A 26,441-nucleotide genomic window follows, 5' to 3' on the forward strand; every position below is an offset into this window, starting at 1 on the left:
CCACCATCATTCCTCAACAACAGCTGTAGTCGAGGAATAATGTTGTGAACAGCACTGTAAAGCATGTCCGGAGTTATGGTGAGGCATTGGCGTCGGATGTTGTCTTTCAGCACCCCTAGAGATGTCGGTCGATCACGATACACTTGCGACTTCAGGTAACCCCAAAGCCAATAATCGCACGGAGTGAGGTCTGGGGACCTGGGAAGCCAAGCATGACGAAAGTGGCGGCTGAGCACACGATCATCACCAAACGACGCGCGCAAGAGATCTTTCACGCGTCTAGCAATATGGGGTGGATCGCCATCCTGCATAAACATCGTACGTTCCAGCAGGTGTTTATCAGCCAGGCTGGGGATGATGCGATTCTGTAACATATCGGCCTACCTCTCACCCATCACCGTAGCAGTCACTGACGTTTTGCTGTCCTGCGCCATCTGTCGGACATTTTGTGTACTTTGTTTTTTTTTTGTTCTAATAAAATTCCATGTCATTCCAAGCATGTGTGTCAATTTTTACCTCTCTATCTACATTATTCCGTGGTTTATTAAGTTTTCAAATTTATACTGACTTTTTGATCACCCGGTACCTCAGTTAACCTATCATGCCTGACGCAATATTGCTGGAGACGGATTGACAGCCCCGCTGGCTCTGCTTTCAGACTGCCACGGTACAACCAGCTGAGCGACCCGCTGGTGAAGCAAATAGCGCAGAAGCACGGCAAGACGACGGCCCAGGTGCTCATCCGCTTCCTGATGCAGCTCGAGGTTGCCGTAATTCCCAAGAGCTCCAACCCAGCACGCATCAAGGAGAACTTCGCGGTGAGTAGCTCTATCTCGACTTCGTGCCTCGACTGGAAGCGTGACCTTGACTGGATGAGTCGGGTAGTGCCCCGGGTGATCGAGGATAAGGACCACCCTAGCAGTCGAAAGCAAGAAATGAAAAATCATGAAAAACTGAAATTAGTTTTTCTATTGTTCTCTTCATAGTCCTGTATCCACTTCCCCCCATATACATGTTGCCGTTGTTGTTATTGTTGTGGCGGTGATTTTCACTCCGAAGACTTATTTGATGCAGCTCTCCATGCTACTCTCCTCTGTGAAAACCTCTTCATCTCTGAACAACTACTGTATTCTATATCCTTCTGAATCAGCTTACTGTATTCATTTCTTTGTTTCCCACTACGATTTTAACCCCGCCAACTTCTAATCAGGTGGTGCCACAAATTTCTTTTCTCCCCAATTTGTGGCGTCTTGCCCACTCGTCTCGCCGGCCGCACTGGCCGAGCTTTGGTTTGGAACCGCATGACCGTTGCGGTCGCAGGTTCGAATCCTGCCTCGGGCATGGACGTGTGTGGTGTCCTTAGGTTGGTTGGGTTTACGTAGTTCTAAGTTCTAGGGGACTGATCACCTCAGATGTTAAGTCCCATAGTGCTCAGAGCCATTTGAACCACTCGTCTCGTATAGTGTGCCTAAGGGATGCTGCTTTCTCGCAATGCTATGCAACATTTCAAGCAAATACCATTACTAGTTTTATTTCAGTAAAGCCAATTGACAATACTTAACTTTGAAATAACGATGGTGTCGCAAGCGATGGGAGACATGCAAACAGTAATGTTCTTCACTATAGACAAAGTCCAGACAAGCGATTGATACGGATCACTACTAACTGCAATCGTAGCACACTCTCTGCTAGGCCGTGCAAATACTGTCCACTGATGTCCGGCCGAGACTATTTTTTTTCCTTTATTGTATTTTGATTCCCCCCTTAGGGGGCGGGCTGGCAGCAGCTTAGTACGCTGCTCTGCAGCCTACATACTTTTTAAAACATAAGAAGAAGGTAAGAAACAATAAAAGCAGGCGATAAAACGGTGACTTAAATTGTAAAACGGCGGAAAATTGTGGACAGTTAAAACATAAAACAAAGGGTTGGCAATGGTAATAAAATATACAGGAAGCAGACAGGTAAAATAGTAGACAGACAATTAAAAAACTGGGCGACAGTCTGGTTTCTGTTCGCAAGAGATATAAAAAAATCACACCCAGCGACAGTATGATTTCCGTTCGCAACACTTCGGAAAAAACACACAACACTGAACACTTACTGTAAACACTGCACTAAAATGTCGGCACACAGGACACACCATAGCCAAGGGCAGATGGGGCGGGGGGAGACCTGGACAGATGAGGGTGAAAACAAGGAGGGAGGGGAGGAAAAACGAAAGGGGAGGAAAACAAGGAGGGAGGAGAGGAAAAACGAAAAGGGGGGAAACCGAAGGAGGTAGGTGACTCATAAGCTGGGAGAAGGGCAGGCAGACACGAGAGGGAATGGGAACAGTCAGAGGAGGGAAATGCAAAAGGACTCAGTGGAGAGAAGGGGGGCAGAGAGAGGGTAGGCAGGGAAAAAAGAGGATGGAAGGGGGGGAGAGGGAGCCCAAGAAAATGATGGAGGAAAGGAGGGGGGTGAGGATCAGAGTTGATAGGAGGGGCCGAGGCTAGCATGAGCCACACTTATATTCGCTTCGGCTAGATGCCGCTCCTATTGTGGCGACGTCCTGGTCAGTGCGCTATAACTGCCATCGTCTCACTGCCTTCTCTGGTCTTTGGTTCCTCTTCTTCGTTCTGGCGCTTGCAGTCACGCCAGAACACAATTCTATTCACTATCTCAACATTTACATGATCTACCCATCTAATTTTCAGAATTCTTCTGCAGCACCACATTTCAAAATCTTCTAGTTTCTTCTTGTCTGAAATGTTTATCTTCCACGTCTCACTTACATACATGGCTACACTCCATAGAAATATTTTCAGAAAAGACTTCGTAACACTTAAATCTGTAATCGATGTCAGCAAGTTTCTCTTCTTCAGAAACGCTTTTCTTCCCGCTGCCAGTCTACATTTCGTATCCTCTCATCATTTGCGCTGCAAATAACAAAACTGATTTACCACTTTAAGTTTCTCCTTTCCTAATCCGAATCCCTCAGCATCACCTGATTTAATTCGACTAAATCCATTGTCACTGTTTTGCTTTTGTTGATGTTCATCTTATATCCTTTCGTGACACTCTCCATGCCGTTCAACTGCTCTTCCAAGTCCTTTGCTGTCTCTGAAACAATTAGAATTCCATCAGCAAACCTCAAAGGTTTTGAATGAGATTTTCACTCTGCAGCAGAGGGTGCGCTGATATGAAACTTTCTGGCAAATTTAAACTGTGTGCTGGACCGAGATTCGAAATGGGGAGCTTTGGCTTTCGCGGGCAAGTGCTCTACCAACTGAGCTACCCAAGCACGACTCACGCCCCGTCCTCACAGCTCTACTTCTGCCAGTATCTCGTCTCCTACCTTCCAACTTTACAGAAGCTCTCCTGCGAACCCTGCAGAACCAGCACTCCTGAAAGAAAGGATATTGCGGAGACATGGCTTAGCCACAGCCTGAGGGATGTTTCCAGAATGAGATTTTCACTCTGCACCGGAGTGTGCGCTGATATAAAACTTCCTGACAGATTAAAACTTCGAGTCTCGATCCGGCACACAGTTTTAATCTGCCAGGAAGTTTCTCAAAGGTCTTATTTCTTCAGCCTAATCTTTAATTCCAACTCCAAAGTTTTCTTTCCTTCCCCTTACTGCTTGCACATTGAAACATTAAATAACTTCGTGCATAGGCTACAACCCTGTCTCACTCTCTTCCCAACCACTGCTGCCCTTTTATGCCCCTCAACTCTTACAACTGCCGTCTGGTTTCTGTACAAGCTGTAAATAGCGCTCCCTGTATTTTACCCTTGCTACCTTCAGAGGGTTGGGTTGGATTGTTTGGGGGAAGAGACCAAACAGCGAAGTCGTCGGTCTGATCGGATTAGGAGAGGATGGGGAAGGAAGTCGGCCGTGCCCTTTCAAAGGAACCATCCCGGCATTTGCCTGGAGCGATTTAGGGAAATCATGGAAAACCTAAATCAGGATGGCCGGACGCGGGACTGAGCCGTCGTCCTTCCGAATGCGAGTCCAGTGTGCTAACCACTTGCTACCTTCTGAATTTCAAACAGTGTAATCCAGTCAGTACTGCAAAAAGCTTTCTCTAAGCCTAGAAATGCTATAAACGCAGCTTTGCCTTTCCTTAACTTATCTGCTAAGGTAATTCACACAGTCAGTATTGCCTCTCGTGTTCCTACATTTCCCCGAGGTCGGCTTCTACCAGTCTTTGCATTCTTCCATAAAGAACAAGTGTTAGTTTCTTGCAGCCACTACTGCTACTTCAGTAATCTAAACACCTGACAACACCTGCTTACTGCGTAACTGGAATTATTACATTCTTCTTGAAGTCTGAGGATAATTCGCCTGTCTCATACATCTTGCACACCAGTTGGAAGAATTATGTCATGGCTGGCTCTGCCAAGGCTACCAGTAGTTCCACATAGACGTATGCTGCTTCTAACCGTTGCCAAGCACTCACAACTGATCTGAGAAATTTCGATACATTAATTGGGAAAACGGAAAATTCGAAATGTAAAGAAAATGGCTACGACTTAACCTAGAAGGGACGTCGAAGAAGCCGGCCGCTGTGGCCTGGCGGTTCTAGATGCTTCAGTGCGGAACATCGCTGCTGCTACGGTCGCAGGTTTGAAACCTGCCTCGGGCATGGATGTGTGTGATGTCCTTAGGTTAGTTAGGTTTAAGTAGTTCTAAGTCTAGGGGACTGATGACCTCGGATATTGTCCCATAGTGCTCAGAGCCATTTGAACCATTTAGGTCGAAGAAAGGCAGTCTTACTTATCAAGCATTTGTAAACTTGAAGAAAATTTTTGGCAGTGGTGACTGGACTACACTCCTCGAAAATTTGAAAGTGGCAGGGGAAAAATATAGGAAGCGAAATGTTATTTCCAACCCATGCAGAAACCACACGGTAGTTATAATAGTCGAATGACATGAAAGTTGAGAAGGCACTGAGAAAGGGTTATAGCCTGTACCCTACGTTTCTCATTGGACAAGCTCTGAAGGAAGCCTGATATTTGGAAACAAAATTAATGTTCTGAATGAGTGAAAAAACATTGATATGTGCTGGTAACATTGTAATTCTGTCAGAGTGAACATAAGGCTTGGAAGAGAAAATGATTGGACAGTGTCTTGGAAGTAAGATATAAGATGTATATCAACAAAAGTAAGTCAAGGATGATGGAATTCAGTCGAATCAATTGATGCTGCGGAGTTATAACTCGAAAACGAGACATCGAAAACATTAGATGCATTTTGCTGCCTGGGCAGTAAAATAACTGACAATGCATGATGTAAAGAGTGTGTAAAATGCAGGCTGGCATTAGACAGAAATTAATTTCTGCAAAAATAGCAATTAGGAAACGTTTAATATCAGCTAAAGTATTTTCTGGTGTGGAGTGTATCTTTTGTGTTAGCAGAAGAGCCAACACCGTGTTACTAGAGGAGGCCGAAATGTACTGGTTTTAGCTCACGCAGGTTGGCGTGAGGAGGGAAGAACTATACTGACGTGAGGTCTGGAACATGACAAGGAATGAGAATTCAGAAAGCGGACGAAATTAGTTTGATACATAACTTTAATCCATGAATGATGAACGTCGCTCTTGACGGTACATGATTCACAATATTATCTGTTCACAATACATTCATGAAGATAGTAATTATAGGAAATGAATATGGAGCCTTACTACGTGGTAGCTGAACGCTATGCTAAACTGTCGTCTCTGCAAATGAGAGCGTATGTAGACAGTGAACCATCGCTAGCAAAGTCGGCTGTACAACTGGGGCGAGTGCTAGGGAGTCTCTGTAGACTAGACCTGCCGTGTGGCGGCGCTCGGTCTGCAATCACTGATAGTGGCGACGCGCGGGTCCGACGTATACTAACGGACCGCGGCCGATTTAAAGGCTACCACCTAGCAAGTGTGGTGTCTGGCGGTGACACCACAGTAGCCTTATGCAAATTTGAAGAGTGGACGATAAGCAGTTCAGAGAAGATAGGAAAACTTTTTAAGACGTGGCGCTAGAGGAAAAGAATTAATAATAGCCGAATTTTAGAAGTTTGTTGCTCAGCTTGACTAAAATAAGGACCCAGTTGATAGCGCACATCCTGAGGCACCAAGGAATTGTTAGTATGGTTATGGATGGAAATGTGTGTGATGGGAGGGGGAATGGGAGAAATTGGAGATTGACCAACGCTTGAACACAGTATGCAGGTTGAAAAGGATGTAGGTTGCGGTTGTAATGCAGAGACGAAGACGTTTGCACAGGTGCGTCAAATCACCCTTCAGACTGGAAACTACAACAACAACAGTAAAGAGAGCGGTGGAAAAACCACAACAGGGGCATAAAGGCAAATGTCGAGAGAGGGATGGTGCGGGGTGACGCACTGACCAGCCTGATCACCACACTGGACTCGCTTTCGGGAGGACAACGGTTCATATCCACTTCTGGCAATACAGTATTTCGACAGCTTCCCGTACAGCAAAGCGTTATCAGCAAACAGCCGCAAATTGCTGCTCATCCTGTCCGCCAGATCATCCCATCACACACATTTCCATCCATAACCATACTAACAATGCCTTGGTGCCTCAGGATGTGAGCTATCAACTGGGTCCTTCTTTAGGTCAAGCTGAGCAACAAACTTCTAAAATTCAGTTAACTATTTTCTTATTAATTATTCCATCTAACCGTCCAAACTTCATCCTTTTCCTCTAGCGCCACATCTTAAAAATTTGCATAAGGCTACACTCCACACCTGTCACACTTCCGTGGGGCACTCTTGACGGTACGCTTGTCCCTGGTGAACACTCGCCATCGAGGATAACGTACTGGGTTCTGTTATTCAAGTCACTCACATGTCTACTGGGTTCTGTTATTCAAGTCACTCACATGTCTACTGGGTTCTGTTATTCAAGTCACTCACATGTCTACTGGGTTGTGTTATTCAAGTCACTCACATGTCTACTGGGTTCTGTTATTCAAGTCACTCACATGTCTACTGGGTTCTGTTATTCAAGTCACTCACATGTCTACTGGGTTCTGTTATTCAAGTCACTCACATGTCTACTGGGTTCTGTTATTCAAGTCACTCACATGTCTACTGGGTTCTGTTATTCAAGTCACTCACATGTCTACTGGGTTCTGTTATTCAAGTCACTCACATGTCTACTGGGTTGTGTTATTCAAGTCACTCACATGTCTACTGGGTTCTGTTATTCAAGTCACTCACATGTCTACTGGGTTGTGTTATTCAAGTCACTCACATGTCTACTGGGTTCTGTTATTCAAGTCACTCACATGTCTACTGGGTTCTGTTATTCAAGTCACTCACATGTCTACTGGGTTCTGTTATTCAAGTCACTCACATGTCTACTGGGTTCTGTTATTCAAGTCACTCACATGTCTACTGGGTTCTGTTATTCAAGTCACTCACATGTCTACTGGGTTCTGTTATTCCAGTCACTCACATGTCTACTGGGTTCTGTTATTCAAGTCACTCACATGTCTACTGGGTTCTGTTATTCAAGTCACTCACATGTCTACTGGGTTCTGTTATTCAAGTCACTCACATGTCTACTGGGTTCTGTTATTCAAGTCACTCACATGTCTACTGGGTTCTGTTATTCAAGTCACTCACATGTCTACTGGGTTCTGTTATTCAAGTCACTCACATGTCTACTGGGTTCTGTTATTCAAGTCACTCACATGTCTACTGGGTTCTGTTATTCAAGTCACTCACATGTCTACTGGGTTGTGTTATTCAAGTCACTCACATGTCTACTGGGTTCTGTTATTCAAGTCACTCACATGTCTACTGGGTTCTGTTATTCAAGTCACTCACATGTCTACTGGGTTCTGTTATTCAAGTCACTCACATGTCTACTGGGTTCTGTTATTCAAGTCACTCACATGTCTACTGGGTTGTGTTATTCAAGTCACTCACATGTCTACTGGGTTCTGTTATTCAAGTCACTCACATATCTCGGAACTGAATCTACATTCTCGGACAATCATTGACAATTGGGTACAAGAGCGTGCTGAAACGTAATGCCTTGGATTTTTTTATGTGAAAACTCTTAATTTAAAAAAAAAAAATAAAACAAACGTTGTTCCATAAAAACACGGGAGAACTGCCACGATATTTCGGCGCAGAGTCTTCTGGCCATCTTCAGGTGAGTGCCACTGTAGTAGTACCATCGAGTACGCTTTTTTTCCTTTATTGTTATTTTAATACCTATACAAACTGGTAGGCTGTCAGCGGCATGCTACGCCGCTCTTCAGCCATAGTGTTGACAATGACAGAACACAGGTTGGAGAAACAGAATGAACATAGTGACAGGCTAAAAAATAGTGGTCACAGATACACAAAAAAAAAACACGGAGCCATTCACACTCGACGGTAACGACACCGAACACACGTTGACACGGCACACAGAACACTGACGAATCCGATGGCACAAGTGAACGTAGAAGCGTGACGGCGGACACTAAAAACACAAAACGACGTCACACACACACGAGACACAGATGGCGATAATCTCCGGTGCGCGAAAGTCCACGTAGCGTGTGCGAGTCCGGGGACCTGCCAAGTGGGGAAGAAAGGTGAGGGGGGAGAGGGTGGGGAGGGGAGAACAAAGATGCCAATGACTGAGGATATGGGAGGAGGGGGAGAGGGACAGGGGATGGAAAGCCCAGGGGAGGGGTGGGGAGAAATGGAGGAGGGAGGGAGGGTGCCCAAAGGAACAGACAGAGGAAGAGGGAGGGAGGATCAAAGTTGATAGGAGGGGTAGAAGGAGGGGAGTAGGACATCATCAGGGAGGGGGAGCTGCCGGAAGCCACCTTGGGAGAGGGTAAGGAGGGTGGAGAGATGCAGACCGGGTGGCACGTGGGAATACAGGCGCGGCAGCGCGCGGTGTTGGGAGAGGATGGGCGAGACAAGCGGTTGAGGAGGGTCGAGTTTGCGGGAGGTGTATAGGATCCGTATCCTTTCAAGGAAAAGGAGGTGGTGGGGGAAAGGAATGAGATCGTACAGGATCAGCGTGGGGGAGGGGAGACAGATGAGAAAGGCGAGGCGGAGAGCATGGCGTTCAAGGATTTGAAGGGATTTATAAAAGGAAGGGGGGCGGAGATCCAGGCCGGATGGGCGTAGTAGAGGATAGGGCGGATGAGGGATTTATAGGTGTGGAGGAGGGTGGAGGGGTCCAGACCCCACGTACGGCCCGAAAGGAGCTCGAGGAGATGGAGGTGGGAGTGTGCCTTGGCTTGGATTGTCCGGAGATGGGGGTCCAGGAGAGGCGACGGTCGAGGGTGACGCCAAGGGTGGGAGTGAGGGCGATAGGACGGCCATAGATGGTGAGATAGAAATCAAGGAGGCGGAAGGAAGGGGTGGTTTGGCCTACAATGATCGCCTGGGTTTTGGAGGTATTGACCTTGAGCAACCACTGGTTGCACCAAGCGGTGAACCGGTCAAGATGGGATTGGAGAAGGTGTTGGGAGCGCTGCAGGGTGGGGGCAAGGGCAAGGAAGGCGGTGTAATCGGCAAACTGTCCGCCGTATACAAAAGGTACAGAAGGGGGGAGAGGACGGAGCCTTGGGGCACACCTGCGGTTTAACAGGTTTAAGGAACATCAGGATACGTGAGGTTTTCCACAGGTCGGGGTAGTAACCGGTGGACAGGACTACATTTTAGAGCCTGGCCAGGGTGGAGAGGAAAGAGACAGGAGCTTCACGAAGGTGACGGTAGGTGACACGATCGTGACCAGGAGCGGTGTTGCGTTTGGTGCGGAGTGTAGCAATGAGATCCTGTGTAGTGATAGGGGCATTGAGTTGTCGAGTGCGCGCTGAGCTCCGCTATTTAAAGCCTTCTGAGGTGATATCGTGCATGCGCTGCTCAGCGTGCACGTTCATAACGGCTCCGTGCTCTGCGCCTCGCGCCCTCCACTGTCAAAGCCTGGCGTATCGGTATCAGGTCGATTTCCATCTTTATGCAGATAAACAGGATTCCAAGCAGAGTTTAGCTGATAACCGCTATCTCGATTGATGAGAGTCTCGCTGTCAGACAATCTCATTTCCACAGATTCGTTGATAATCGAGCTCCAAAAGTTTGATGTATGGGCCAAAATTTTTGTGTCGTTGTAATTCATGGAATGGTCTGTGGAAATACAATGTTCGGCGATTGCGGACTTGGTGGGCTGGAGAAGGCTAGTACGGCGTGGGTGTTCCACAATGCGTTCCTGCACAGTTCGTGTTGTTTGCCCTATATACGTATGATTTGCCGCAGTCACACGGAATTTTGTAAACACCTGGTTTACGCAGGCCCAGGTCGTCTTTAACGGATCCCACCAGTGTTGGAATTTTGGAAGGAGGGCGAAAGATGACTCTCACTTGATACTTTCTCAATATTCTGCCTATCTGTGAAGAAATATTCCCAATAAATGGTAGATACACAGTCGACCTGAAGGCCTCTTCCTCTTCCTTGTTCCGTTCTTTGTAGGTCTTCATCACTCTGTTCACTTGCCTAGGTGAAAATCCATTCTTCAAAATACATTTTGCAGGTGTTCCAGTTCCGCTTGAAGACTGTGGGCGTCAGAGATAGTATTGGCACGGTGGACCAAGGCTTTGAGAACGCCCATTGTTTGTGCTGGATGGTGGCAACTAGTAGCTTGTAGATACAGGTCCGTATGAGTGGGATTTCTGTACACCGAGTGACCAAGTGTGCCATTACTCTTCCGTCGCACCAAGACGTCTAAAAATGGCAGACAACCATCTTTCTCTATCTACGCCGGGAAAGCTTTAAACATCACATCGAAACAAACGTTATTAGCATTCTGCATCGGAGGCATTTCTTTTCGGCACGCCTTCGTACGTCTTGCATAACGACCAGGGCGGTAAAACTAGAGGAATTCGGTCTTTTGTGGAGGGATGCTGACAATCTTTGGAACACAAAGGGAAGAAAATTAACCCTCAGCGACACGCCTTACTGTGGCTTGCGGAGTACAGAAGTAAATTTTGACCTCTACGCAAAGCCTTGAAGTATGTCACTTATGAGCTTTAGTGACACGAAACTAATGAACGCTTTTTTTTTTAACTTTCAGGTGTTCGATTTCGAACTGTCCCCAGAAGAGATGGAAGCCCTGGAGGCTTTGGATAAGGGACCAAAAGGCAGACAGGCGAATGAGCACGTCCTTCCTGGGTAACTAAATGATATAATTTTATTTTATCTTAATGTTAAAATGAAAAAAAATATATTTCACAGCATACAGACATACGTAAGTTATTCTCTCCAAACGGACAAAGTTATGAGGGTTGTTCTAAAAGTAAGAAACGATCGGTCGCGAAATGGAAACCACAGTGAAAATCAGAACTGTTTTCTTTGCACATTTAGCTACACCTTCCAGGTACTTCTGTACATGACTTAATTTGTCGGAGCGTTAAACCAAATTTCCAACACGATAGTCATAGAAGGCAGCCGCCTGTGTTTTCCGATAATTCTCTACGCTCGTCTATAGCGCATAGCGTGCGCCCAAGTGTTGTCTTCGTATCCAGCGTTTCATGTGAACAGAGGTGATACTCAGGACGAGACAATTAGGGCTGTGTTGTGGGTGATCGAACACTTTCCTTCGAAGAGGCTGCAGGAGCGTCTTCGCTGCAGAGCGCGGCTGAGAATTGCCAAGAAGAAGGAAGTGCGTGGCAGTAGTGGTAGGTGGACTGCGGGAGAGATTGCTGTTCTACGTCCGCCTCCGTAGCGTAGCGGTAGCGTTACCGCTTACGACGCAGGGGGGACGGGTTCGATTCCCGGCAGGGGACTGGGTGTTGTGTGTCCTTTATCGTCACTGACTCGCAAGTCGCCGAAGTGGCATCGATTAAAAAGGACTTGCATTACGGTACTCCCTCGAATGGGGCCTCCTGGCCAACAATTCCGTACCATCATTTCATTTTTTTCATTGTTGTTCTATGCACCTTTAGTCGCTCACAGTGCGCTCACAACTGAAAGGAGCTTCTTGATGCGATCGACAGGCATACTAGAGAAACTGCCCAAAAAGTCTGTGAGAAGCCTCGTCGGATTTTCACAGTGGTTTCCACTTCGCGACGAATAGCTCTCGAGCAAGAGATAACTAATGCTAATAACATACAATAGCTCTAACACCAAAACTTTTTAACAAGGATTTATTGATTGGTGTAACTGTGGGTTCTTATTAAAACCTTGTTCATGAGATTTTTTTTAGAAAGGAAGTATATTAGATTTTTATATTTTTTAGGAAATGTGTATTTCAATAATTAAAACTTCCTGGCTGAATTGCCGTGGTCCATGTATAAAACCTGCTTCTCCTTCCTGACGTTCCGTTGCCCACTGCGGGCAACATCTTCTGAGGTGAGTCGCCGACTGGCATGTATAGAGAAGCTATAGAGATCTACAAGCACGAAACTAATTTTAATAGGAAAGAAGCAGGATTAAAACTAGACAAGATATGGCGGTCAACTCTGTACCAACGAAGTGACAATCGATTACCTGTAATCGAGAGAGATGGCACTAGCCAGAGATAGTTTTAAAGTCGAAAGCACGTGATGAGTGGTGGCGTCATCGACTCCAGCTGAGGTTTTCAGGGGTTTCCCTCAGCCATAAGGCAAATGCCGGAGTTGTGTATTATCCCCAAAACAAACATCTACATCTACATCTACATGACTATTCTGCAATTCACATTTAAGTGCTTGGCAGAGGGTTCATCGAACCACAATCATACTATCTCTCTACTATTCCACTCCCGAACAGCGAGCGGGAAAAACGAACACCTAAATCTTTCTGTTCGAGCTCTGATTTCTCTTATTTTATTTTGATGATCATTCCTACCTATGTAGGTTGGGCTCAACAAAATATTTTCGCATTCGGAAGAGAAAGTTGGTGACTGAAATTTCGTAAATAGCTCTCGCCGCGACGAAAAACGTCTATGCTGTAATGACTTCCATCCCAACTCGTGTAACATATCTGCCACACTCTCTCCCCTATAACGTGATAATACAAAACGAGCTGCCCTTTTTTGCACCCTTTCGATGTCCTCCGTCAATCCCACCTGGTAAGGATCCCACACCGCGCAGCAATATTCTAACAGCTGTCTCTTTAGTGGACTTGTTGCATCTTCTAAGTGTCCTGCCAATGAAACGCAACCTTTGGCTCGCCTTCCCGACAATATTATCTATGTGGTCCTTCCAACTGAAGTTGTTCGTAATTTTAACACCCAGGTACTTAGTTGAATTAACAGCCTTGAGAATTGTACTATTTATCGAGTAATCGAATTCCAACGGATTTCTTTTGGAACTCATGTGGATCATCTCACAGTTTTCGTTATTTAGCGTCAACTGCCACCTGACACACCATACAGCAATCTTTTCTAAATCGCTTTGCAGCTTATACTGGTCTTCGGATGACCTTACTAGACGGTAAATTACAGCATCATCTGCGAACAATCTAAGAGAACTGCTCAGATTGTCACCCAGGTCATTTATATAGATCAGGAACACAAAAAACCAAGAAAGGTAAACAACAAAAGATAAACAATAATTTAGATCCTTTCCCCAAATTACAACAAATAAATTGTGTCACCACAGAAAAATGTAAGATAAGCTAAGGCTCCAAACGGGCAGTAAGCCCTATATGAGCTCACCCCACCCTTCCAGTGGTGGAATGAAAATTAAAAAAAGATCTAAGCACTCTATTAAGCGGGACCTCCAGCGCCTAGCAACCAGTCGCCGACTCACCTCAGAAGATGTTGCCAGCAGTAGGCAACGAAACGTCAGGAAGGAGAAGCAGTTTTATATACGGACCACGGCAATTCAGCCCGGAAGTTTTATTTAATGAAGACGCCAGCCGTGAAAGCTTACATATTATGTAATTTGTATTTGAAAATTACAGGTTGTTGCTGATACACTTGTTGATATTATTCCACATAATCGCCACCCAGTTCAGGGTATGTTGTGAGCCGTGTCACAAGCTTCTTTGTGCCCTCCTTACCTCCACTTCAGAATCTCTTTCTGCACCTGTTCGTCGGTTGAAAATTTAATTACACTTATGTGTGCTTTCAGGGGACTAAAAAGATGATAATCTAAAGGTGCTAAGTGAGGAAATGGTTTAAAACATCCCAACCAAATGAACTCTTCTGTTCGTCATGAACATTTTTTCTGCCTCCACTAAATTCCCTACACCACCAAACACTACTCGTTCTCATCATAACACCTTCGCCGTAAACCGTTTGGATTTGCGACAAAATTTCGGAAGGTGCTACTCCTTCCACGAGTAGTAAGTGCATAACAGCACGTGACTTGCACTTGCCGGGATTACTTACCTACATCTTTCACGTAACTGTATACTACAACTGGCTTTTACATGCTGCAGTGCTCCTGCGGTGCTCGCTCTGGTCAGGGGATCCCCGCCCCCTCCCCACCACTCTACCAGTCAGTGTTGCCAACCATCAAAAATCAACAAACCACAACCCGTTATGGTTAGTTTTTCTAGGATCTCACAATGTCGTTGTGGATTGATAATGTGTCATTGAGGCAAAAATTCAATCGAAATTATGCCTTTTCGGTCCAAAACTCTTAGGCCATAATTTTTTTGCCTGTAGCGACTGTCTTTTTCATTCAGGGTTGTAATGAGCTACCTGTGTTTCATCCGCAGTCACAACAAAACTAAGAAAGCCTCTCCTTCCAGTTCGAATCAACCAAAAAACTCGCGGCCGCTATTGACCCATTTTTCTTATGCTGCTCTGTCAGCTGTTTTGAGATCTACCTAGCGCACACTTTCCGGTATCCCAGTGTGAGTGTCTCGTATAAGACAGTTCTACAGAGTTCTCAGACATTTCATCCAATGTCTATAGGCTGTCTTCACGAACAGTTTCCCCAATATTTTGCACCAATTCCTCAGTCAAAATGGAAGGTCTTCCACTCTTCTGTTCGTCATGAACATTTTTTCCGCCTCCACTAAATTCCCTACACCACTAAACACTACTCGTTCTATTCATAACACTTTTGCCGTAAACCGTTTGGATTTGCGACAAAATTTTGGTAGGTGTTACTCCTTCCGCGAGTAGTAAGTGGATCACTGCACGTGACTTGCACTTGCCGGGACTTACCTACATCTTTCACGTAACTGTTCACTACAATTGGCGTTTACATGCTGCAGTGTTCCTGCGGTGTTCGCTCTGGTCTGGGGATCCCCCCGCCACCCCCCTCCCCACAACTCTACCAGTCAGTGTTGCCAACCATCAAAAATCAACAAACCACAACCCGTTATGGACACAGTATACTTCCTTTCTGAACACGCCTCGTATTTCTGTATCACTTAATGTCGTAAGTGGTCACCCAGCCCCATTGCAGGTTACCAGTGTAATAGCTTCCATGGATATATTCGACTACAGTCTTTCTCGGAGTATTCCAATGATGAATTCTTCTCAGGTTATCAGCCGAGTGGCGGCGTACGTCTTGCCGCAACGTTTCGATGAGTTTCGTACCCATCGCCAGAAGATGATGGGTACGAAACTCATTGAAACGTTGCGACAAGGCGACGCCATCACTCAGCTGATAGCCCGATAAGAATTCATCAGCTTCCATAGATACCAAAAACACTATTTCCAGTATTTCATATAGTTACTGAACGAATTGAAAAATTAAAACGCTGCTATAATTTGTTCATTAAGAGGTATAATTTTACGTTAAAGGCGGTTTACCACAATAAAACAAGTATTATTCACCTATCATAAAAATTTAAGCATGTAATTAGTTTTCATATCTAAATGAGATAGATGTCTTAGACAGCATTTTTTGATAACATAGAATATTACGCAAAGGAAAACTGGAGTTTATGTTCTAGTAAACGAAAAGCGCATATTTGCTTTTGTTCCACAGTCTTTTTCTTTGTGTGGTATATTCTACATCCTTGCGGATCTCCTCAGTATGGATTTACGCAACATAAACTGCACAGAGAGTGGTCAGAAACTGATGTCGCTGCGTAGGTTATGCTGAGAAAAAATTATGAAGAAAGAAATTCGTTATCTTACATTGTTTCTGAGTAAATAAGCCTGAGAAGAACCGAGTTGCCAAATATGTGCTTCATTTGGTTTCCTAAAACAGAACAAGGCAGCAATGCAAAAATTTGCTCATGGGACTGTAGCAAAGATCGAACAGGAGCCAAAGGCTGAGCAGTCTCGTACTTTGTCATCCGTGTTATGGGAACAAATGACACTAACTGTATTTGGCAGGCTGCTGTAATTTTCGCACCCAACGACGCGATTGACTAACTTCAGTGCTAATTAAATCGGAAACGGCGCAAAGTGTCGAATTTTTATCTGAGCAGTTATATCTCAGCACAACCTACCCTGCAACACACTTACAAGCTTTACAGACTGTTTGTTACGATTATATATAAATAGAATGGGTTCACTGCTGTCATCCGCAGCAGAACACTACGCAGAATCAGCGGCGATGAGCGGAAATGTGTACCGAACCTGGATTCGAACCTGGGATCTCCTGCTTACTAGGCAAGCTCATTAACCATTGTGCCATCCGGGTACAGCGTTATCGCAACTGCGCGGACTGTCTAGGCAGGCCTCAAGGGTGATCCACATTTCCACCGAGATCCATCTATCCGCATAGCTCGCATCCCAGTCCGGTGCACATATTCACTCGTCTCCGCTGATTCCGTCTGATGTCCCTCTGGAGCTGACAGCAGTGAACTCCTGCAATTTACATATAATGTTTCACAGCTACGGATTCTGCATCGTGGGCGCTGTTTCGGCCATGTCCGAAAGAACAGACGCTACGCATTGATACATTGAAGAGCCAAAGAAACTGGCACACCTGCCTAATACGGTGTAGGGTCCCTGCGAGTACGCAGAAGTGCCGCAACACGACGTGGCGTGGACTTGATTAACGTCTGAAGTAGTGCTGGAGGAAAACGACACCATGAATGCTGCAGGGCTGTCCATAAATCCGTAAGGGGGTGGAGATCTCTTATGAACAGCTCGTTGCAAGACATCCCAGATATGCTCAGTAACGTTCATGTCTAGAGAAGTGTTTCAAATCATAAGAGTGTTCCTGGAGCCACTCTGTAGCGATTCTGGACGTTCGGGGTGTTGCATTGTCCTGCTGAAATTGCCCAAGTCTGTCGGAATGCACAATGGATATGAACGTATGCAGGTAATCAGACAGGATTCTTACGTATGTGCCACCTGTCAGAGTGGTATATAGATGTATCAGGGGTCCCACACCACTCCAACTACACACGCCCCACACCATTACAGAGCCTCCACCACCTTGAACAGTCCGCTGCTGACATGCGGTGTCCATGTTTTCATGAGGCTGTCTCCATACCCGTACACGTTCATGAACTCAATACAATTTGAAACGAGACTCGTCCGACGAAAGAACATGTTTTCAGCCATCAACTGTCCAAGGTCAGTGTAGACGGGCCCAAGCGAGGCGTAAAGCTTTGTGTAGTGTTGTCATCAAGGGTACAAGAGTGGGCCTTAGTCTCCAAAAGCTCATATCGATGGTTTCGTTGAATGTTTGGCACGCTGACACTTGTTGATGGTCCAGCATTGAAATGTGCACCAATTCGCGGAAGGGCTGCAGTTTTGTCAAGTTGCACCATTCTCTTCAGTCGTCGTTGGTCCCGTTCTTGGAGGATCTTTTTCCGACCGCAGCAGTGTGGGAGATCTGATGTAGTACCGGATTGCTGATATTCACGGTACACTTGCGAAGCGGACTATGGCAAAATCCCCATTTCATCGCTACCTCGGAGATACTGTGTCCCATAGCTCGTGCACCGACCATAACACCACGTTCCAACTCACTTAAATCTTGATAACCCGCCAGCGTAGCAGCAGTAACCGATGTAACAACTGCGCCAGACACTTGTCTTGTACAGGCGGTGCCGACCGCAGCGCCGTATTCTGCCGGTTTACACATCTCTGTATTCGAATGTGCATGCCTATACCAGTTTCTTTGGCGCTTCTTACCACTCTGCGTACCCACCTATCTACAGGGAGTTTCATATGCTTTCCGACAAAAGTCTAGGGGCGATAGATCTCGTCATGGGGAAGAACTGGAAGCAAAATGTACCCAGCGATGCTAGGAATCCTTTTAGTATTTTCCCACCCTTGGAGGACGAGATTGCACGCAACGACCAGCATACTACCAAGCCCAGTATATTGACAACGTTGTTTTCAAAACAAAACAAAAATCATAAGAATTAGTGTCTGTAGGTGGAGAAGAATATTTTAGATCCGAGTTATAAGGTTCATTTTCGCTAGACCTAGTGCTGTTCACAAGGAGAAGAGTTGCGATGTCCTGACACCTCGTAGGGCAATGTAAAACGACGCCTAACATCGCTAAGAAAGAGTATCGAACGTTTTGTCTCTAAGAAAAGTTGCTACCCATGAGGTGATTTATCATCCCCAGACGTTTGATGCAAAAACTTTGAAACACACTGTATATAAACAGAAATGAATGTGTACGCTCAATTTAAGACTACTTGGTATCTAACAATCTTAAAGAATACTTTTCAGCTCTCCTTTCTTTGGATTTAAGTGGCCAGACCATTCTTAATTTACAGCTTTAGTAGTTACTATATATTTTCTAACTGTTGCATTTCATTTACAGACTCGGACGCCATCCTGAGTTCCCGTGGTTTGATCGCTACTAGTCATGAGGAACGAACGTTATGACCCAATGAAAAGCTGCAGGCTTGGCACCGACTGAAGTGTACCCAGATCATAACGTTACTTTTTCATTTTGAAAAAATAGTGTTGGCAATAATACGGATGAATTACCTTTGTACCATTAAAGCAATAATTAAACATTTTATTAGAAAATCGTATTTCTCAACTGAATTTCTTTCACTGATATTTCCATTCATAATATATTTCATATCCTGCTCTAAATTGGCTGCCTGACATCAAACGTGAAGCATCCAGAGGATATGGTGGGAAGTCAATGTAAGTTCGCACATGTCTACGAAGTCTGTTCAAAAACTTGTGGAACATTCGTAATTTCTGTGTGTATGTAGCGAAATGCGGTTGGTATCCCTGCACACGTCTGTGTTTAATGCGTAACTAACGGAAGTTTCATTGTTGTATGGCTGTCAGCTATTTTAGTGTTGCGTGAAACTCAAGAAAACCTTACAGACACGCCAAATTTTGGAGGAAACCTATGGTGATGAGTTTAAACCGTAACCAGTGTTACGAATGGTTCAAACGGCTTAAAACTGGCCGGACGGAAGACTGTCGTTCATGACGCCCTTCGATGTCTACCGACGACGCTCGTGTCAGAAATGTCAACGAAATTGTGCGTTCCAATGGAAGACTGACAGTCCGATTGTTTGCAGAAGAATGTAACATATCAGTTGGGTCATGTCATGAAATCCTGACAAAGCATTTTGCAAAGCATGGTGTTGCCTCCAAGATCGCCCCACAGCTCATGAGTCAAGACCAGGAAACCCTCGCTTCGCAGTCTGTGAAGATCTTTTCGATCGTGCAAGTCAGAATGACATGTAATTTAAGAGAATCATAACTGGTGATGAGATGCACGTATACGGATGTTGAGGCCAAGGTTCAACTTCACTGTTTTTTTTTTCAGGTTTTGGTTAATTCTGGCCCTGGCGAGATTTCAGTGGTCTATTACAAAGTGGCACATTGTGAATATAAGTTCATAAAATAAGACAAATGAAAGATAAATAACTACTTCCATTAGTGGATACATGTTTTTGATGCACATGTTTAGGTGCACATACACTCCTGGAAATGGAAAAAAGAACACATTGACACCGGTGTGTCAGACCCACCATACTTGCTCCGGACACTGCGAGAGGGCTGTACAAGCAATGATCACACGCACGGCACAGCGGACACACCAGGAACCGCGGTGTTGGCCGTCGAATGGCGCTAGCTGCGCAGCATTTGTGCACCGCCGCCGTCAGTGTCAGCCAGTTTGCCGTGGCATACGGAGCTCCATCGCAGTCTTTAACACTGGTAGCATGCCGCGACAGCGTGGACGTGAACCGTATGTGCAGTTGACGGACTTTGAGCGAGGGCGTATAGTGGGCATGCGGGAGGCCGGGTGGACGTACCGCCGAATTGCTCAACACGTGGGGCGTGAGGTCTCCACAGTACATCGATGTTGTCGCCAGTGGTCGGCGGAAGGTGCACGTGCCCGTCGACCTGGGACCGGACCGCAGCGAGGCACGGATGCACGCCAAGACCGTAGGATTCTACGCAGTGCCGTAGGGGACCGCACCGCCACTTCCCAGTAAATTAGGTACACTGTTGCTCCTGGGGTATCGGCGAGGACCATTCGCAACCGTCTCCATGAAGCTGGGCTATGGTCCCGCACACCGTTAGACCGTCTTCCGCTCACGCCCCAACATCGTGCAGCCCGCCTCCAGTGGTGTCGCGACAGGCGTGAATGGAGGGACGAATGGAGACGAGTCGTCTTCAGCGATGAGAGTCGCTTCTGCCTTGGTGCCAATGATGGTCGTATGCGTGTTTGGCGCCGTGCAGGTGAGCGCCACAATCAGGACTGCATACGACCGAGGCACACAGGGCCAACACCCGGCATCATGGTGTGGGGAGCGATCTCCTACACTGGCCGTACACCTCTGGTGATCGTCGAGGGGACACTGAATAGTGCACGGTACATCCAAACCGTCATCGAACCCATCGTTCTACCATTTCTTTACCGGCAAGGGAACTTGCTGTTCCAACAGGACAATGCACGTCCGCATGTATCCCGTGCCACCCAACGTGCTCTAGAAGGTGTAAGTCAACTACCCTGGCCAGCAAGATCTCCGGATCTGTCCCCCATTGAGCATGTTTGGGACTGGATGAAGCGTCGTCTCACGCGGTCTGCACGTCCAGCACGAACGCTGGTCCAACTGAGGCGCCAGGTGGAAATGGCATGGCAAGCCGTTCCACAGGACTACATCGAGCATCTCTACGATCGTCTCCATGGGAGAATAGCAGCCTGCATTGCTGCGAAAGGTGGATATACACTGTACTTGTGCCGACATTGTGCATGCTCTGTTGCCTGTGTCTATGTGCCTGTGGTTCTGTCAGTGTGATCATGTGATGTATCTGACCCCAGGAATGTGTCAATAAAGTTTCCCCTTCCTGGGACAATGAATTCACGGTGTTCTTATTTCAATTTCCAGGAGTGTATATACACATGTACAGGGCTATTACAAATGATTGAAGCGATTTCATAAATTCACTGTAGCTCCATTCGTTGACATATGGTCACGACACACTACAGATACATAGAAAAACTCATAGTTTTGTTCGGCTGAAGCCGCACCTCAGGTTTCTGCCGCCAGAGCGCTCGAGAGCGCAGTGAGACAAAATGGCGAAGGGAGCCAAGAAAGCGTATGTCGTGCTTGAAATGCACTCACATCAGTCAGTCATAACAGTGCAACGACACTTCAGGACGAAGTTCAACAAAGATCCACCAACTGCTAACTCCATTCGGCGATAGTATGCGCAGTTTAAAGCTTCTGGATGCCTCTGTAAGGGGAAATGAACGGGTCGGCCTGCAGTGAGCGAAGAAACGGTTGAACACGTGCGGGCAAGTTTCACGCGTAGCCCACGGAAGTCGACGAATAAAGCAAGCAGGGAGCTAAACGTACCACAGCCGACGGTTTGGAAAATCTTACGGAAAAGGCTAAAGCAGAAGCCTCACCTTTTACAATTGCTACAAGCCCTGACACCCGATGACAAAGTCAAACGCTTTGAATTTTCGGCGCGGTTGCAACAGCTCATGGAAGAGGATGCGTTCAGTGCGAAACTCGGTTTCAGTGATGAAGCAACATTTTTTCTTATGGTGAAGTGAACAGACACAATGTGCGAATCTGGGCGGTAGAGAATCCTCACGCATTCGTGCAGCAAATTCGCAATTCACCAAAAGTTAACGTGTTTTGTGCAATCTCTCGGTTTAAAGTTTACGGCAACTTTTTCTTCTGCGAAAAAAAAACGTTACAGGACACGTGTATGTGGACATGCTGGAAAATTGGCTCATGCCACAACTGGAGACCGACAGCGCCGACTTCATCTTTCAACAGGATGGTGCTCCACCGCACTCCCATTATGATGGTCGGCATTTCTTAAACAGGAGATTGGAAAACCGATGGATCGGTCGTGGTGGAGATCATGATCAGCAATGCACGTCATGGCCTCCACGCTCTCCCGACTTAACCCCATGCGATTTCTTTCTGTGGGGTATGTGAAAGATTCAGTGTTTAAACCTCCTCCACCGAGAAACGTGCCAGAACTGCGAGCTCGCATCAAAGATGCTTTCGAACTTATCGATGGGGACATGCTGTTCCGAGTGTGGGAGGAATTTGATTATCGGCTTGATGTCTGCCGAATTACTAAAGGGGCACATATCGAACATTTGTGAATGCCTAAAAAAACTTTTTGAGTCTTTGCATGTGTGTGCAAAGCATTGTGAAAACATCTCAAATAATAAAGTTATTGTAGAGCTGTGAAATCGCTTCAATCATTTGTAATAACCCTGCACACATAAGTGTATAAATGTATGTAAAAACGTTTACTCATACTGCGCTTCAGAATCATGTATACACTTCTGGAAACTGTAACTTATTTTAAAATTTGTTTTAATTTTGTAAACTTATATTCACATAGCGCCGATTTGTAATATAGGTCGTACATAAAGTCTGGGAACGCTTTCAATTATTTATTGCATAAGAACTAAACATTGTACTGATGCCATACATATTGCAATTTGAAGACAAACTCTGAATGTTTTTTTTTTTTTTTTTTTGCAAATATTCGATATACGAACCATTAGAAACCCCGCAGACGTCAATACGGTAATCAAATTCTTGCCGTACCCGTCTCAGCACGGCATCCTCGACTGTGGCAGTCGCTTCCCGTATTCTCTCCCGGAGCTCTGCTACATCACGTGATATGGGCGGTACATACAACAGATCTTTAATGTGTCCCCGCAGAAAAAAGTCACACGGAGTGAGATCTGGTATTTGGGGGAGGCCATTTCATAAAACAGCTGTCGCCTTCTGTAGCACGGCCGATAAATCGATGCGGCAGCTCCGCCTACAGGTAACCGCGACTACACGATGAAAATGGGGTGGAGCCCCATCCTGATGAATGATGAACGTAGAGTCCGTTTGCGTTTGAGGAGTCAGCCATTGCTGAAACGTGTCCAAATAGGAATATACAGTGACAATGCTCTAGGCGAAAAGGAATGGCCCGTAGAGTTTTCGACGTGACAAGGCACAAAAAACATTTACCTCTGGGGAATCATGCTCAAATTCAGTGCATTCGTGTGGATGCTTTGTATCCCAGATTCGACAATTATGCCTGTTAACTTTCCCATTAGTATGAAAAGTGGCTTCGTCGCTAAAAATTAAGCCAACAACAATGCCACCCCCATCCTCATTTAATTGTTGCAACTGCGAACAAAACTAAAACCGCTTATCTTTGTCGTCGTCATTGATGCGTCTGCACCAGCTCCAATTTCAATTGTTTCACAAACAACTTTTGTCACAGGACTTTCCACACTGTCATTGGAGCTGTTTCGAACTTACGGGATGCACGATGCACCAATTTCTTTGGACTCCTTACTAATGTCTCTCGTATGTGCTCCACATTCATTTCACTCACACTGGGAGTATTGAAACAACCAACAGTCTGCCCCACTGTGCATTGTTACCAGATGTATCCAAGAGGGTGGCTTGTAGACTTGGCAACAGTGCATGACATCGTTCAATAGCGGATTTTGGCGAGGAAGTGCCACACCCCCCTCCTCCACAAAAATCGCGCGAAATTCAAATTCCAACAGGATAATACGCCACACCAAGAAAAATGGCGGGAAAAAGGGACTTGTCTTTATTATTAACCAGTTTCAAGCATGTGTATTCGCCACGAGCTCTAGAGCCCAATTGGCTTAGTTGATATCGTCGCCACCAGACAGCGCCACTGTGACGTCATCCAAGATGGCCGATTTTGGCGGGAAGAAGGTCAATTGGGCTACCTCCACTAACCTAACCCCACGCCCCCAGGAAATGGTGCAAAATTCAAATTCCAACATGATAATGCGCCACACCTACGACAAAGGCGGGAAAATGGACTTATCTTTATTATTTAACCAATTTCAAGCAGATGTGTTCTCCACTGAGTCTGGACTGCAACTGACTTATTTGATATTGGTGCCACCAGAAGGCACTCTCCTGATGTCAGATCATGACTTAAGTTCTGTTATTCAAGATGGCTGCACCCAATGAATCCACCACGAGCTCCAGAGCTCAAGTGGCTTAGTTCATATCGTGACCACCAGAGGACGCTACTGTGGCGTCACGTGATGACACAAGATTGTCTGCTCTCTCTCGCGCACGCGTTATAACCGGACACTCGCCACGCCACTGGCCCGCGGGCGTCCGACTGCTTACGTCACACACCCTTGGTCGATACCTCTATACACACACTGGACACAGTCTTCTGTAAATATGCTAACATCCACATCGCACATCCAACCTATCAAGCACCTAGGTACTTAATTAAATTTCAATTTTAATCATATTAAATAATTCAATTTACAATTTCATATAGCTATCAAAAAGGTGTTCACTATACTTTCACCTATCTACTTTCTACTACTTTTCAAGGTCCATACCGCCACCTTTTCCTGGGAGCTGTCGCCGAGTTTGAATTCTGGCAGTAAAGAAACCTCATTTGCGCTTTCGCCACCAACCTAAAAAAAATTTCGAGGAAAGAAAGCACACTTGTACTAACCTCATTCACCCGACCGCCAATTCCTCCTTGCTTGGTAATCATCAACTATCTAAATCATACACCAGCCTTTATTTACAATATTAGAGGGAGCACCACCACCAAGTGTATTCGCCACTGAGTCCATAGCCCAACTGACTTAGTTCATGTCAATGCTACTAGAAGACGCTGTAGAGACGCAAGTACCGTAATCTAAGATGGTGCCACCTAGTGTGTTCACCACGAGCTCCAGACCCCAACTGTCTTAGTACATTTGCTCGCCGGCAGAGGACGCCACAGTTACACCAGCTGATGACGAAAGTACAGTTATACATGATGGCAGCAAAAAGTGTGTTCTCCATGAGGTCTATGACGCTGTCATCCATTTGCTGACATATACCAAGATCGTGAGGGAAAACGACTAGCCTGCTCTGGGCTGCTGGAAGGAGAAAAGAAGGAGTTCACTCTATTTGGTTTCAAACATTTTCTTTAGGTGATCGAATATATTTATCACACTGACGCAAAACACTCGCCATGTTATGCTTGGGGTCTCAATACACAGTCTGCAGATACACAAACAACTCCTACTTTTCTGAAATAATTTCAGTACAGACTTGCAAACTGCTCCTAAATAATACAGCACACTGATGCGTAGACACGCTAAATACTCGTAAACTGGCCAAATGGCGCATATCACGGCCTACAGACCCGCTCCCGAAATAATGCAATCAACGCTCGCAAGCACAGTCCACCGCCCCCTGTCCATTAGAGTACACAGGAGGTAGTGATAAGTGACGCATCCCTCAGATGTCACACCGCGCACAGCCCCTGCTCGGCTTCCACAGGCATGAGGTGGCGGCACCCCCATTCATACATAACACCTGAGAAATTCCTATCCAAATACGTGTTCACCTACACATACATGCTGACATGATCGGGTGGGAGCACAACCGCACGCTGAAGCCGAACAGAAGCCAAAGTTGTATGTGCGCGCCGTTAATGACTGGGTGTTTATTTACACAGCATGCACTCCAAGCAGAGCTACGTGCGTTCTACGTTCCCCTATACCCTCACTCTGTGGTCTGGCGAAGCCGCTGCAGAATTTCATTCCACAATAGAAGAACTTGCTTTCTCATTAACGATTCGAATTGACCCTACGTCACGTTTGGCTGACGCTTCACATACCACCTCAATTGCAAAAACCAACAAACCTTATCAATCTTATACTCAACTCACATTGCTATCTAAAATAATAACCAAGTCTAACTCTACTAAATTCCATAGCACCCTCCAGAAATAGTTAACGCTCTCTTTATTATTGTCTCAGCTTGTATGTGCCAAAATTCCTGCTCTTACAGAATCTGTCTACCAAAATATCGTCGAAGCCTGGACATTACGTGATAGCCTTCCTGCTCTCAACATAGGCAAATGTTCTCAGCATTCCTATATCCCACCACAATAAATAGAGCATTTTCTTTCTTGGGCTTTCTGTCGTTATTTTGCAAAGACTGCTAAATTGCACCAACAGTTCCCTCAATCTATACTTCCCCAACCTGTTCTTTCTGTCTACAGATGCTACACTCAGTAGTAATAAACTATTTTACACTGATCACCATTTTGCACAGACAACTAATCGCAAATTTGTGTACAGGTCATCAAATATAAACCATACTCGCAAG

The 26,441-nt window shown here is 45.8% G+C and overlaps 1 protein-coding gene across 1 annotated transcript in view; it reads left to right on the forward strand.

Annotated features, from left to right (window-relative positions):
* The window catches only part of LOC126292305 (1,5-anhydro-D-fructose reductase-like), a 49,412-nt gene extending 30,567 nt beyond the window's left edge, over nt 1–18,845 (forward strand). Inside the window, exons 5-7 of the mRNA XM_049986237.1 lie at nt 659–818; nt 11,074–11,171; nt 18,629–18,845. Of these exons, the coding sequence (XP_049842194.1) occupies nt 659–818; nt 11,074–11,171; nt 18,629–18,671 (301 nt within the window). The 3' untranslated portion in view covers nt 18,672–18,845. The remainder of the gene's footprint in view (nt 1–658; nt 819–11,073; nt 11,172–18,628) is intronic.
* The last annotated feature ends 7,596 nt before the right edge of the window (nt 18,846–26,441 follow it).

This window comes from Schistocerca gregaria, chromosome 9 (assembly GCF_023897955.1).
Source record: "Schistocerca gregaria isolate iqSchGreg1 chromosome 9, iqSchGreg1.2, whole genome shotgun sequence".
Classification (NCBI taxonomy): domain Eukaryota; kingdom Metazoa; phylum Arthropoda; class Insecta; order Orthoptera; family Acrididae; genus Schistocerca; species Schistocerca gregaria.